Source organism: Pipra filicauda, unplaced genomic scaffold (genome assembly GCF_003945595.2).
Source record: "Pipra filicauda isolate LSUMZ 115617 unplaced genomic scaffold, ASM394559v2 scaffold547_size326079_pilon, whole genome shotgun sequence".
NCBI lineage: Eukaryota > Metazoa > Chordata > Aves > Passeriformes > Pipridae > Pipra > Pipra filicauda.
The window spans coordinates 890-16,273 of record NW_024104695.1 but is presented as its reverse complement, the minus strand read 5'-3'; the positions used below and the strand labels follow the sequence as shown (position 1 = coordinate 16,273).

General features: G+C 46.1%; 1 protein-coding gene across 1 annotated transcript in view; it reads left to right on the top strand.

The window, feature by feature from the left end:
• LOC113996066 (attractin) overlaps window positions 1-14,423 on the top strand; it is a gene marked incomplete at its 3' end in the record, with an annotated part of 63,933 nt that extends 49,510 nt beyond the window's left edge. The window contains exons 4-10 of the mRNA XM_039387247.1: window positions 2,046-2,174; window positions 4,647-4,852; window positions 6,014-6,182; window positions 7,480-7,570; window positions 8,683-8,926; window positions 11,029-11,212; window positions 14,177-14,423. Of these exons, the coding sequence (XP_039243181.1) occupies window positions 2,046-2,174; window positions 4,647-4,852; window positions 6,014-6,182; window positions 7,480-7,570; window positions 8,683-8,926; window positions 11,029-11,212; window positions 14,177-14,423 (1,270 nt within the window). The remainder of the gene's footprint in view (window positions 1-2,045; window positions 2,175-4,646; window positions 4,853-6,013; window positions 6,183-7,479; window positions 7,571-8,682; window positions 8,927-11,028; window positions 11,213-14,176) is intronic.
• Window positions 14,424-15,384: the final 961 nt, after the last annotated feature.

The following is a 15,384-nucleotide window of genomic DNA, read 5'->3' as shown; positions in this document are numbered from 1 at the left end:
TAGGGGATGGTTGACGTTGTGCTCTGCTTTTAAAAACTTCCAAAAACTTCCAATTTACACCTGCTCTGATGTCCTTCGTGTGAGGGAAGAATTAACTTCATTTGGTTGTTGTCAGGCTTCTGTAAAATTAAAAATAAACATTCCCTGCTCAGTGCAATAGGTAAATAGGTAGTAATTGTTTTTTTTTTCAAAACTCATTTAATCTCCTGCTCTGCATTATTTTTACTCCAGTTATTTTGGCAATAATATAAAACCATACTGTGTCCAGGCTGGAATACTGTAAATAATCTTGCCCACCATCCTCAGTTCTCTCTGCTGACCCTGGAAAACTAAAATCTTGATTAACTGAAAATTTAGAAGGATCTTACAGAGCCTGGAATGGTGAGAGAAACAGCCAGAGGTGTCCAGAAGTGTGAAGCAAGGGGAATGAAATGGGAGTCAGGAGTGTGAGAGGCTGACAGAAAAAACCAAAAATGTGGATGTGATGGGTTGGGTGGAGCTTTGTAAGAGAAGGGGTGGCAGGAAGATGTGGTGTGGTTGACAACCCTGAGGGATTGGAATGGCATCCAGAGGGAGCTGGACAGGCTGGAGAGGTGGGACTGTGTGGGAACCTCATGGGGTTCAGCAGGGCCAAGTGCATTGGACTGGAGCAATCCCAGTATCCCAACAGGCTGGGAGATGGAGGGATGGAGAGCAGCCCTGGGAGAAGGACTGGGGGGTGTTGGTGGGGGAGAGGCTGGAGATGCCCCAGCCCGGACCCCCCGTGCCCTGGGCTGATCCCCCAGTGTGGGCAGCAGGGCAGGGGGGGATTCTGCCCCTCTGCCCCTGTCTGAGGTGAGACCCCCCTGCAGAGCTGCTCCAGCCCTGGGAACAACAGCACAAGGACGTGGAGCTGCTGCAGAGAGTCCAGAGGAGGCCCCGGAGCTGCTGCCAGGGCTGGAGCCTCTCTGCTCTGGAGCCAGGCTGGGAGAGCTGGGGGGGTTCCCCTGGAGAAGAGAAGGCTCCAGGGAGAGCTGAGAGCCCCTGGCAGGGCCTGAAGGGGCTCCAGGAGAGCTGGAGAGGGACTGGGGACAAGGGATGGAGGGACAGGACAAGGGGGAATGGCTTCCCAGTGCCAGAGGCAGGGTTAGATGGGATATTGGGAAGGAATTGTTGGCTGGGAGGGTGGAGAGGGCCTGTGCCAGGTTGGGCAGAGAAGCTGTGGCTGCCCCTGGATCCCTGGAAGTGTCCAGAGCCAGGCTGGACGAGGCTTGGAGCAACCTGGGCTAGTGGAAGGTGTCCCTGCCCATGGCAGGGGGTGGAACTGGATGGTCTTTAAGGTCCTTTCCAGTCCAAACCATTCCATGATTCCGTGGCTGATTGTCCGTATTTCTCCTGGAAAAGGAGCCCAAGAGGCAGCAAGTGTAAAACGAGTAAAATAATCCTTTCTCTGCTGTTGCAGAGGTAAATTTTTGACCTCCCTACTCTAGGTTTTCCAGCTGAAAAGGGTAACCAATGATTGAGAAAGGAATTGGATGGAAGCAGGGATGGATGGTTTATTTAACTGTGCTGACTTGGGTGTGTTCTCCAGGTCAAAGCACCTGAACTGGGTTTCTGGAAGCTGGAGAACACATCACCAAAATGCTCTGTATTGCTTTGCCACAGCCTTTCCTAAGAATTTGCTGTAGCCCAGACCCAGGAGGGACACCCTGGGCACAGCAGACCTTTAGTTTGGCTTGGTAGTACAGATTTTACTCTTTTGGGACACACTGGTTTCTGTTTCCAAACGTGCCTCTTTGTTTGTGAGTGGGTCCTGCTTAAATCATGGCAGAATAACAAGGCAGGGAAAGGCTTTTGACAGGAATAACTGGAATTCTTCACATCTTCAAGCTCACTCAGGTTAAATACTTCAAATACATTTATTTATGATTCCACAAAGTCAGTATACTTCACATAATGCAAGTACATTGAATTGAAATTGTTTTATTCATACCGATGCACTGTTGTTGCTTTGCTCCCTTTTTTTATTACTTTTAACGGTGTTTGATTTTCTTTTTCCTTTCCAGTGGTCTCATTGTCCCTGAGAAGGACAGCAATGAAACAGTCCCTGAGGTTGTAGCTACTTCTGGATATGCTCTCCTACATTTCTTCAGTGATGCTGCCTATAACCTCACGGGCTTCAACATCACCTACAAGTGAGTGGCACCACCCCAAAGCCGTGCTGCAGGTGGAGCAAAAAGAGAATTTTCCCTCTTTTCTCACCTTTTTCCTTGAAATCATCACTTGCCCTGAAGTGTGTAATTATGAGCAGACACTTGAAATTAGATTTTTCTCTTTTATTATACCCTTTGCAGCAGTCAGTGACTGGGATGTGCTCGACGTTGGCAGCTGTGGGGGTGAATGTTTGCCCCCAAAGGCATCCTATTATTTATTTTATGTTATTAAATGGGTTTGATCCCGTTTTTAATCAACCAGGATTGATGTGTTTTGTGCATGCCTGTGTGTTCTGCAGAGGGAATTCTGCACAGACACACTTTTCCATCAGCACAGTTTCACTTGGAACACCGGGCTGTACTTGCTCTTGAAGATCCTCATCCTTGGGATGCTCTTTTTTATTCAATTTTTGGATTAAATCCCTCAATTTGGCTTCTTTTTAGTCTGGAATGTTTTTGTGTTCTTTCATTCATACTTTGAATATATTATATATTTATATAATATATAATTATTATATAATTTATATAATATATAAATACATAATATATAATCTACATAAATAGATATTATTTATACTTATATAATATATCTATATAATATATAAATATATAATTCATATAATATATAAATATATAATACATAAATATTATATAGTTCATATAAAATAAAAATAAATAATATATAAATATATAATTAATATAAAATATAAATATATAATATATCATTATTATATAATTTATATAATATATAGATATATAATACACAAATATTTTATAATCCATATAATACAAATTATATAATATATATTATACTTACATAATATATAAATATTATATAATTCATATAATATATAATTATATAATATATAATTATTATATAATTCATATAATATACAAATATATAATATATAAATATTATACAATTCATATAATATATAAATATATAATATAAATATCATATGATCCATATACTATATAAAATATATAGTATATTATATATACTATAAATATATTATAGGTGGGTGCTTTCTGTTCATTGACATATTTAGTCCTTGCTGATGAGCTTTTGTAAAACTAATTTTGGGGTTCTGCCTAATTCATCAACTGCTTTTAGAAAGGTCTTAATTTGAAGTCAATGATCTCAGTGTGGTCACACTCAGAGATGAAATGTTTTGCTTCCGTGGGGATCACGAGCTTTGAATTTTTTTTGCTCCTACAAATGCAAATGATGTTTGTGCCACACTGGGAGGTTTAATTTGGGGGTAACATGCAGGAGTTCTCACCTTTAAAAAAAAAAAAATCAACTGCAAAAGCTTTGGTCGCGAGCGACTGTTTTGCAAAAATTGAGTTTTTCTCAAAATGAGAAGCTTGTTTTTTTAACACCTGTCCTGGTGCTTTTATCCTTAGTAAGCACGTAAGTATGTGGTTGATAATCCACATAAAACCAGATTATTTGAGAAACGAGGGACATCCAGCACCCCTTGAAAGCTCCAGAAAAAACGAGAAGCCTTCACAAAGATGCTCGAAGCAGAGGAGCTGAAGGAGCAGCGTTTTCCAAGCCTGGCTTATCCTGTAAACCAGGACTCCATCTACTGCCAGCTGTTGGATTTGCACCATTGCACTGAAATACTGTCTTCAAGGATAATATTCCTTTCATTCTTCACTTTCTTGATCATTTTAAACAATTTTTCAGTGCTGTTTCGTGGTCTGATTTTTAGCTTTCCTCGTAGTGTTTTTGCAGTGAGTAGATTAAAGGGTGTATTTGTTTCTTTTAACAGTCCTCACAGTTACTACTGGGTGTAGGTACTCAGCAAACACTGTGAAATTATTATAAATTATTATGGTCTTGGACCAGTGACAGAGAGAATAATGGGCAGTAATCCCCATTTATGAGTTATACTGGTTGATACACCAGCAAAAACAGGAGCCTTGGAGGTGAATGTGGCCTCTAAATTTGGATCTTCACCAGGGGTGCCTCTGGTTTTATAACATCTTATGCATTTTATAACATCTCAGCTACGCTTGCAGATGTTATAAAATCAGAAAGGATTCGAACCAGGCACATCTTTGTCTTGGGATTCATCTCCAGCGTGTTCCCTTGGTGAGCAGATCCCAGAATAGCACCTGATTGTGAGCACTTTGAGGCTAAATTGCACAGACACCACAACGGCCTCGTGTGCTGATTAAATTCCTCACTTGCTGTTGGGCGTTATAGGGCGGTTCATTTGCATTAAAAGTGGCTAAAAATCATATTGATCATTTTTTCAGGGGAGCTGAGACTTTTGACTCCTGAGGGGAGGGAGCAAATCCCTGCAGGCCCGTCCCACCAGGGTCTTGGTTTGGGTGGAAAAAACTGTGTTAACATTATTCAGTTAATAAATCTTGGTTTATTAACCAACTAAATCTTGGGAATCCTCTTCCTTCCTTACAAATTCTTTTCCCTGCTGTTCCCAGTTTCAATATGTGTCCCAACAACTGCTCTGGCCGGGGGGAATGCAAACTCAACAGCAGCACCAAGGCCCTGGAATGTGACTGTGCCAAATACTGGAAGGGGGAAGCCTGTGACATTCCCTACTGCACCGAGGACTGTGGGGCTCCTGAGAGGGGCCACTGCAACAGCAATGACTCCAAGGCCTGTCTGTGCTCCCCAGGCTGGCAAGGTGAGTGTCCTAGGGGATGGAGGGAAGTTTTGGGATGCATTTTCCGTGTGGGGCACTGGCAGATTCATTGGGAGTATGTGGGAATATTCCCAGTGACACGTGTTAGCGTTTCGACCGGGAACGGAGTATCTGCTTTTTAGTATTAAAAGATCACACTCCATTTGGAAGGTTGGAGCTGCTGGAGAGAGCCCAGAGGAGACCATGGAGATGCTGCCAGGGCTGGAGCCCCTCTGCTCTGGAGCCAGGCTGGGAGAGCTGGAGGGGCTCCCCTGGACAAGAGAAGGCTCCAGGGAGAGCTGAGAGCCCCTGGCAGGGCCTGAAGGGGCTCCAGGAGAGCTGGAGAGGGACTGGGGACAAGGCATGGAAGGACAGGCCAAGGGGGAATGGCTTCCCAGTGCCAGAGGGCAGGGTTAAATGGGTTATTGGGAAGGAATTGTTGGCTGCAGGAGTCCCCAGGACAGGCTACCAAAGCCAAGCCCTACCAGGCAACTGCCTTCACCTCCTGACTTCAGAGAGAAGATTCACCTCAGGATAAAGCATTTAAACTGCCAGAGGGCAGGGATAGGTGGGATATTGGGAAGGAATTCCTGGCTGGGAGGGTGGTGAGACCCTGTCCCAGGTTGGGTAGAGAAGCTGTGGCTGCCCCTGATCCCTGGAAGTGTCCAAGGGCCAGGTTGGACGGGGCTTGGAGCAACCTGGGCTAGTGGAAGGTGTCCCTGCCCATGGCAGGGGGTGGAACAAGATGATCATTATTATCCCTCCCAACCCAAACCATTCTGGGATTGTGTGATTTTTAACAAAATGCTTTTAAAAGCAACTTTGCCCCCATGCACAGCAGCACTAGCCTGTGGTTTGTAGGCATCAGGTAACAACTTTAAACCTCCTTCCTGTGCACCTAAAGCAAATTTGAGCCATAGTTCAGCTGTTTGAACACACAACATTCCTCATTCTCATGTCCAACTGAGCTGAGCAGCCCCAGTTTTGGCAGGGATTTGGGCTGAACACACATTTTTCCTTTGCATTGACATCCTGACATGTAAAAACTAGTCTTACATTAAATGCAACCACTACAGCCCTGACAGGAGATTGAACTTGAGGTGAAACACAGGCTTTGGGGGAAAAAAACCCAAACAACTTCATTTTTAAACCTTCTTTTGCCAGGTCCTGGCTGTTCAATTCCTGTTCCTGCAAACCAGTCCTTTTGGACCCGGGAGGAATATTCTCTTCCCAAACTTCCCAGAGCATCCCACAAAACTGTCATCCATGACAACAAGATGTGGATTGTTGGGGGCTATGTCTTCAATCACTCTGACTCTCAGAAGGTTTTGGCGTGAGTATAAACCCAGATAATAAAATCTAAAAGGAGAGGAGCTCAGATTTGGGAGTTATTTTTAGGAGTGTGTGCTTTGCTTTGGCTCCATCTCCAGGGGAAACCAGCCTGGATAAAAACCTCCAGGCTCACGTTTTGAGACGTGGGGAAACGCTGCCAAGGGGGTGCTAATTTGGGAGAAGAAAAAGTGGAAGGTTCCTGATGTTCAGTGAGTTTTTGAATCATCGGTGTCTGACAGCTTTGAAATATTCACTCTGCGTTTCTGGGCCACCTCCTGAATTATATCTCGGATTAAAGGAGGGTTTTGCTTCGGAGTTTTTAGCCCTTATGTTTTATTTGTGTGACTTCAGAGGCTTTGGCTCCTTAATTAACACCTGCTGATCACTGTGGATGGTTTTCCATAATGGGTGGGATACAAACAGGGAATGGCATTTAGGATGAGGAAATTTAAGCAGCAACTGGAGGAGATTTAACAGTAACTAAAACATCAAGTAATAATTGGGAAATCCCTCGTAAAAACCATCAGTTTTTCAGGCTTCCCCTCAAGCTTGATGGTATTGGGGCAGAACTAGGCAAAAGCTGGATTTTTTTTTTTCAGGCATGGCTTTGTACCTCCCTTTGTACCTAAATGGGAACTGTGTGTTCTGCACTCACATCCAGAGATAATAGTTCTTGTAGGGGAAATTAAAGAGGAGCTGAAAACACACATTTTTTTAATGGGATGCCCTATGGCTTTGTTGAACACTTTCTCAGGGATGATTTTATCTCACAAGGCTCTAAGCCTGACAGATACAGTGCATTATTTTAAATAAAGAGCCACAGGCCATTTTCAGGGCTGGGGGTTTGTGTTATTTCAAGCTTGAATGGCAAAAACATAATTAAAAAGTGCTTTTTGAGCACTCACAGGGTTGTTTTTTTATCAAGTAGTTGGAACTTACCTGAGTCAGTGTGAAGTTTTTAGACTTTTTTGAGGGATGATGTGGTGTTGGTTGCCACAGGCTAATAGACAGTTCATTAACTCTTGGATTTGCATTGGAAAGGACACAGGATAAAGCAAATCAATATGTGAATGCTGAGTAACAGAGCAGGCTGGACTGGGTTTTTTAATCCATAAGTAGCTTGTGGGAGCTTTGTGCATGCTGGAATCATGGCAGGATTTATTATTTTAGTAAATAATAATTTATATCATGATATTCTTTTGGTAAATAATTCCCCCCAAATCTTGAAAAGGACAAGCCATAACTTCCCCAGCTTTAATACCTATTCCTTGGAGGTTAATTCAGTTTTTATTACCCAGGTATGATCTTATTTCTGAGGAGTGGCTTCCCCTGAACAACTCTGTGAACTCGGTAGAGATGAGATATGGTCATTCCTTGGCATTACACGAGGTAAGTTCAGAATTCCAAACTCACTTGCCAGCTGATTTCTCCCTTCTTCCCCCTGGCTTCCCACCCCTTATCCCAGATCAGTCGTGTTTGGGAGAAGCATTTCTCCTTCCAAGGCTTGTCCATGGTTAGCCCAGGCTGTGTGCTCGTGCTCCAGAGAATCCTTGAGCTGCTGTCCTGGGAAGTCTGTGGTGCCTTTGCTTGTGTGTTCCTTGTTTGCCCTTTTTCCAGGGATTTTAGGGCTGTCTGAGGTCAGTGAGTCCATTATTTCCTCCTCTTTGCTGTCTGTGCTGGCAAGACACGCCTGAGGCAGAGTTTGCTGGAGTTCAGCTGCTTCCCAGCTGCCTTTTGTGTGGATCCCATAAATATTTTTATGTGCTCTGTTGTCCAAGACACCAAAGCAGAGCTGGGGAATCAGGGATTTTTGGAACTTGCTCTGCTCCTGCAGGAAAACTGTGAATCTGCTCTTCCAGCACCCACAGCAAGTGGATTTGATGCTTTTACCTGCCTTTCTCCCCCTCATGCCTTGCCCTGGGGGAGAGCAGGATGGCAAAGGCTTTGGAAAGGAAATGAGCTGATCCTTTCCTGACCTTTGGTTTTTTGGAATGTTAATTAGCTCATCAGGTGCAAGGCTAAGCAAAGCTTAATTATAAACACTCAAAAACTCCCCCACAGCAGCGTTCACAAACAGAGCACTTGAACAACCTGAAAGGATGGGAATTTATCCTGGAATCACAGGATGGTTTGGGCTGGAAGGGAGATGAAGGATCATCCAGTCCCACTCCCAGCCATGGGCAGGGACACCTTCCACTAGCCCAGGTTGCTCCAACCTGGCCTTGGATACTTCCAGGGATCCAGGGGCAGCCACAGCTTCTCTGGGCAACCTGTGCCAGGGCCTCCCCACCCTCCCAGCCAGGAATTCCTTCCCAATATCCCATCTAACCCTGCCCTCTGGCACTGGGAAGCCATTCCCTGTGTCCTGTCCCTCCATCCCTTATCCAAAGTCCCTCTCCAGGAGACTTCATCAAGTCTTTTCGGTTGCCTCAGACCAGCAATTCGTTCCGTACCTATTTCCGAAATCCCTTGGCCTTCTTCCACGTGTGCCTTTTTTTCAGGACAACATCTACATGTATGGAGGGAAGATTGATGCCACGGGGAACGTGAGCAGCCAGCTGTGGGTGTTCCACATCTCCAACCAGAGCTGGGCCCAGGTGGCTCCCAAGGCCAAGGAGCAATACGCCGTGGTGGGACACTCGGCCCACATCGTCACCCTGCGGGACAACAGCACCGTCATGCTGGTCATCTTTGGCCACTGCCCCCTCTATGGCTACATCAGCAACGTCCAGGAGTACAACCTGGGTGAGTGGGGCCCTCCCTGCCTCAGCTTTGCCTTGGTTTGGCAGTTCTTGAGCTTTTAATATTTGTCGAAACGAGCGGCCTCCGACTTCACCAACAACCTCCTGCAGCGCTACAGGCTGGGGACAGAGGGGCTGGAGAGCAGCCAGGCAGGAAGGGAGCTGGGAGTTTGGATTGACAGGAAGCTGAACAGGAGCCAGAGTGTGCCCAGGAGGACAAGAGGGCCAATGGATCCTGGCCTGGCTCAGGAACAGTGTGGCCAACAGGTCCAAGAAGTGATTCTTCCCCTGGACTCAGCGCTGGTGAGGCCACCCCTGGAGTGCTGTGTCCAGTTCTGGGCCCTCAGCTCAGGAAGGACATGGAGGTCCTGGAGCAGGTCCAGAGGAGAGCAACGAGGCTGGGGAAGGGACTGGAGCACAAGTGCTGTGAGGAGAGGCTGAGGGAGCTGGGGCTGTTGAGCCTGGAGAAGAGGAGGCTCAGGGGAGACCTCCTCACTCTCTGCAACTCCCTGACAGGAGGGGGGAGCCAGCGGGGGGTTGGTCTCTTTTCCCAGGCAACCATCAGCAAGACAAGAGGGCTGGGTCTTGAGCTGTGCCAGGGGAGGTTTAGGTTGGAGATTAGGAAGAATTTCTTTGCAGAGAGGGTGCTCAGCCATTGGAATGGGCTGCCCAGGGAGGGGGTGGATTCTCCGTCCCTGGTGGTGTTTAGGGACAGACTGGATGTGGCATCAGTGCCATGGGCTGGGAACCACAGCGTGGTTGGATCAAGGGTTGGACTGGATGATCTTGGAGGTCCCTTCCAACCCAGCTGATTCTGTGATTCTATGATTCTATGATTCACACCCTGGGGTAGCTCCCGAAAGCAAAAAAAAATCTGTAGTGGAGAAACAGAGCAGGAGAACTGGGGGAAAAACTGTATTTTCCTCTTTCCCTCTGGTAAAACAAACACTTCTGAAAGTTATCTCTTTAATCAGATTTTTTTCCGTAAGAATTTTTTTCATTCAGACCAAACACCTGCTTAACCTGCCCCTTGTGTCGCCTAAGCAGGGGCTTAGGGTGAACAGGGGATGGATTTCTGGATTCCCATATCCCTGGTATGGTCTGATCCCCCTATCTCTGGGAATAGAAATGATGATTTTAAGATTCTGAGGGTGATTTTAAGATCCAGAGATTCCTAGTGAAGCACAGGAAGCTCTCCAAGTGAACTGAATTCCCTCCTAACTCTGAAATGGAGTCACATCCCTGGCTCCACAGACCAGGTAGGGATCCTGGTTAAGCACAGGAAGCTCACAGCAGGAATGTGCTGGTTATTCTCAAAAATAGTGGCTCTGTCTGCCCTTGGAACCTGTTATCCTTGTCTTCCAGTCATCCTGATCCAGGGAATTTGCTGGAGCTGCTTCTCTGGTGTCCACATGAGGGAGTTTTCTTCCTCTTGGAGAGATCCAGGGAGAACCAGGACGTGTGGGGCAGTGGTTTGTTTTTCCCACACTGTCCAATTCCTTTGTTTTTTATGTGCCAGCTCTGCCCTGGAGTTGGGAAGCCTGTGCAGGGTTTCATTCTGCACTTACTATGGAGATTTGCTGTGTAATTTGGCATTTTTATTCCAGTTGCTGTTACATTATGTCTAAAGTGCTTCAGACCAATGTTATTTTAGTGAGTGAGATACAGGACCATTAATCACATATTAGTTTTTAACTGCCCTGTTCTTCACAGTCAGACTTGGCTTCAAGTGCTGTCTGGCTTTATATATATATATTTATACATACATAAAAAGTAAAAGTACTCTTGGGTCCCATTCCAAACCAGGTCCCAGTGCTGGCATTTTCATGTCACTGGAATGCAATCTATTACTTCTCTATTTTTTATCTCTCGTTTACTTAGATTGCCTGCAAAAACGTAATAAATGACCGTGAAAAAGCTACTTCTGCTCTAATTAAAAATACTTTTCAGTCCTTCTTGACAACAAACTCCTTGAAGGAGGACATTTTTGGCTGGGAGGTGATAGAGGCAGTGTGTAGATCTGAGTCAGGGGAATCCCAATTTGTGTTGCTGATGAGTTATTAATGGAGAGCAATTGATTGTGTTTTATCACCCTATTTTTTTCAGTGACAAATACCTGGAGCATTTTACAGACCAGTGGAGCTTTGGTGCAGGGGGGGTATGGCCACAGCAGCGTTTATGATCCCAACACCAGGTCCATTTACATCCATGGAGGTTACAAAGCCTTCAGTGCCAACAAGTACAGGCTGGCAGATGACCTGTACAAATATGAAGTCGATTCCCGGATGTGGTAAGTGGGTTTTCCTTCTTTTTCCTGTTTTCCCACCCCATATATTTGTCTCTGGTGAACAAGAGGGTGGAGGATTTGAGAAGGGTACAGTGGTTTATGTCTGCCTGCGTTCAGGAGAGATGCTGTTCTCTTGGATCTCTTATTTTTATATCCCTTTATGAATGGAGAATCATATAATCACATCTAATCAAGGCTGCGAACGAGCCAAGCAATCCATTTTAATCTGTTGTTCCATTCAAGCTGAAAAGAGAAATATTTGATGGTTTTTTCCTTGCCAGCCTGTGCATATGAGTGCAGTTACTGCAGTCAAGTGAGGGATAATTCACTCTGCAGTTAAGACTGTAAAAGAATTTCTATTACAACCCCATTTTCTTCTGGCTCTGTAACTCCTCGAAATGTTCATTTCTTAAGCTGAAAATCTTCTGTGATTTGTTTCTGCCCAAAGGTGAGTTTTATTAAAAAACTGTAGCCTCACTTCACGACTTGGAGGTGAAATACATTCTCCTTAGTTCTGTGGTGATTTTCTTCAAGTTCTTTCTAAAAGCTCCTGACAAAAACGAGACTGTCTTTTGAGTTAAGACATGGAAATTTGAGTCATCCTATCTCTTTTTTTTTTTTTGAGGGTTAAAATACTCTGTGTTTCTGCAACAACTCTCTGTGAGTCTGTGCTGATGAGAGAAATAACGAGGGACTAATTTCCAACCTCTTCCTTCCTGCTCCCTTGTGCACAGAGTGTAACCACACTTCCTCTGTGGGTTCATTTGATCCTCCACTTCAGCCAGTTCAGCAAATCTGGCTGAAGAGGCACAAAAATGTCACAGATGTGACAATGTTCTTCCAAACTGCTGCAGCACCAACTTCCTCGTGTCACATCGGCTCTGCCAGCCCGGGGAGCCCTGGGGAACAAGCCCTGCAGAGAGAGGGTGGGACTGGCTGCTCATCTCTAGCTTTGCTTTTTTTTACTGTCATTGGCTCCCTTATTTTATTCTTCAGTGTTTTAGGCCCTCTCTTCCCTGTTAAATCTCATGAGGTTCCCATGGGTTCTCTTCTCTATCTTGTCCAAGTCCCTCTGGATGGTTTGTCACCCACGTGCTCAGCTTGGTGTCCCTTGGTGAAGGGACCTTAAACACCAGCAGGTTCCACTCCCTGCCGTGGGCAGGGACACCTTCCACTAGCCCAGGTTGCTCCAGCCTGGCCTTGGACACTTCCAGGGATCCAGGGGCAGCCACAGCTTCTCTGGGTAACCTGTGCCAGGGCCTCTCCACCCTCACAGCCAACAATTCCTTCCCAACATTCCATCTATCCCTACCCCTGGCACTGGGAAACCATTCCCTGTGTCCTGTCCCTCCATCCTTTTTCCTCAGTCCCTCTCCAGCTCTCCTGGAGCCCCTTCAGGCCCTGCCAGGGGCTCTCAGCTCTCCCTGGAGCCTTCTCTTGTCCAGGGGAACCCCCCCAGCTCTCCCAGCCTGGCTCCAGAGCAGAGGGGCTCCAGCCCTGGCAGCAGCTCCGGGGCCTCCTCTGGACTCTCTGCGGCAGCTCCACATCCTTGTGCTGTTGTTCCCCAGGGCTGGAGCAGCTCTGCAGGGGGGTCTCATGAGACCAGAGGAAAGGGGCAGAATCCCCTCCCTCAACCCAAACCCTCTCAGAACAGCAGGGAAATTCTCCAAAGGATGACCCTTTGTGTTCAGTGCCATCACTCCCCTCGATTAACGCTGAGATCAGTGCCCAGTTTGATCAGTGCTCTCCATGATTTAGTCACAGAGGAGCCCTTGAGTTGGGCAGGTATTAACCTGCAGGGCTCCATTTTTGGGAGCTGCACAGGTTTCCTTGAAACAGGATTGTTAGTTTTGAGCAGCAGCTGCTGCCCAGTGTGAAAGAATCCTTTGGGCTGCTATAAAAGCAGAGTTACTCTAAAATATTGGAGTCCTCCCAGGCTGTCTATGCTCAAAAGCCCCATTAGAGTGAAAAGTTGAGAATCCCTGGGGAGGGAATTGATGACACGAAGATCCATAGCTTTGGAAAGAGACTCTCATAGATATATTTCTCCTCTAAACTGGCAAAGCAGATGGGAAGATGAGAATGAAGTTACAGAAGGGATGGGAGAGTGTGGAAAGGAAGTTGTTAAACACCTCATTAGGAAAAGCAGTTAAACACTTTATCCCCCCTTTCCCTGCACTTCTCCAGCTTGGGTTTATGGATTGGTTTGTCTGTGCCAGGTGCTGTTCAGCCTGGTGTGCTGGTTTAAAGGTAAATCAGCAGGGGAAATGAACCCAACTCAAAGGAGAGATTATAAGTCAGAATAACAATTTAAGAAAATAATACAATAAGTACAATTATACAGACAAACAATTGGTTTTAACCCACAAAACCCAAATGTATAACCCAGCACCCTGGGGCATGAACAGAATGGTGTTCTTTGGGCCCCCTGAGTCCAAAGTAAAAGGACAGGGGAAAACCTGTTGGTGAGAGTGGTGGTGCAGTCTGGTCAAGAGTGGTGATTACAGTCTGGTTGAGAGTGGTGGTCACAGTCCTTCCCTGGATCCCACGAGTGGTTAAAAAAAAAGTGCCAAGATTCCAAGATGATATATCCTCAGGTTCAGGCAGGAATGCCCAGTGCCTCCCTCAGGGCGGGGAGTTCCACACTGGGTGTGAGGACAAGAGCATCCTCCTATCTCACAGTTCCACACTGGGAATGAGGACAGGAGCACCCTCCTGTCTCACAGTTCCACACTGAGGACAGGAGCACCCTCCTGTCTCACAGGCCTCTGAACACCCAGTTTATAGCCTGAGGGGTCAGGGCTGCTCTGGGCAGAGGGTGTAAATGGTCTGTTGAGAACAGTTTCTGGGCAATGGCATGGAAGGCTCTAGAATCCACAGGTTTGGGTTACACCCATGCAGTGATGAACTGGGCCCAGCTGTTCTAACCAGGACACCTGGTTAATGGCTGTGTTTTTCTTCCCAAAGGACCATCCTGAAGGACAGCCGCTTTTACCGCTACCTGCACACGGCCGTGGTGGTGAGCGGGACCATGCTGGTGTTTGGAGGGAACACCCACAACGACACCTCCATGAGCCACGGGGCCAAGTGCTTCTCCTCGGATTTCATGGCCTATGACATCGGTGAGTTCTCCCAGAAATCCCAAGGAAGGCCCAAATTCTCGGCTGATTTCCACGCTGGCTGTGCTGTCCCGAGCGCTGCCGGGCAGAGGGATGTGGGATCAGGAGAAGGAGGCTCCCTAGGTTGCTCCAGAATTCCAAGGAAATGAGGTGGTGCCATGATTTCCAGCAGCAGGTAGTCTGTCAGCAGTTTATGCACAACCTTGGGCATGAAAAATTAGGGTTTTGTTATAGAATCATAAAAATCAAGGGATCATTAAGGTTGGAAAACACCCTTAAGATCATCAGGTCCAACCATCAACCCAGCATCACCCTCTTCACCACTAAACCACGTCCCCAAGTGCCACATCCACGTTTTTTTGAACACTTCCAGGGATGGTGACTCCACTTCTTCCTTGGGCAGCTTGTTCCAGTGCTTTGCAACCCTTTCCTTGAAAAAAATGCACCCTAAAATCCAATCTAAACCTCCCCTGGCACAACTTGAGGCTGTTCCCTGTCCTACTGTCTCAGCCATAAGTTCTCCTGATGTTTTGAGAGTGGTTTTAATTTGTTATTTGATAAAAAAAGGCAGGTTTTTAGGACAGGTCCAAGCACTGGAAACTGCTGAAAGTCAGCCTGTGCAGTGCACACTCTGGTTTTAATTGCTTTATTCAGCAATAAAGCAGAGTAGTAGGTTGGCTTTGCTGAATTTGAGTAGCCAGGAGAGGGCAGCATTTATTTGTGAATTTGGAGTCCAGAGATGGTGAATTTGAGAAGGAGAAGAAAAGGAGAGATGGAATTATCTGAAAGAAGAGATGGAATTATCTAAAAGGAGGTGCATACACACCCAGACAGCTCACAGTGGGGAAAAACACCATTCTCTGTTCTATCACATCTGTCTGCTGCTCTCAGAATTCCCTGAATTTGGGTTCACATGATGGATTCCCTGAACTAATCACACAAATCTGAAATCTTGCAGTGAGTGTCCACTGAGATCTCCCTCCTGGTTTGGGAGAGGAAAACACAGCTGAACCAATTACTTGGATCATCAGGGTTTGACATCCTTGTGCCATCTTT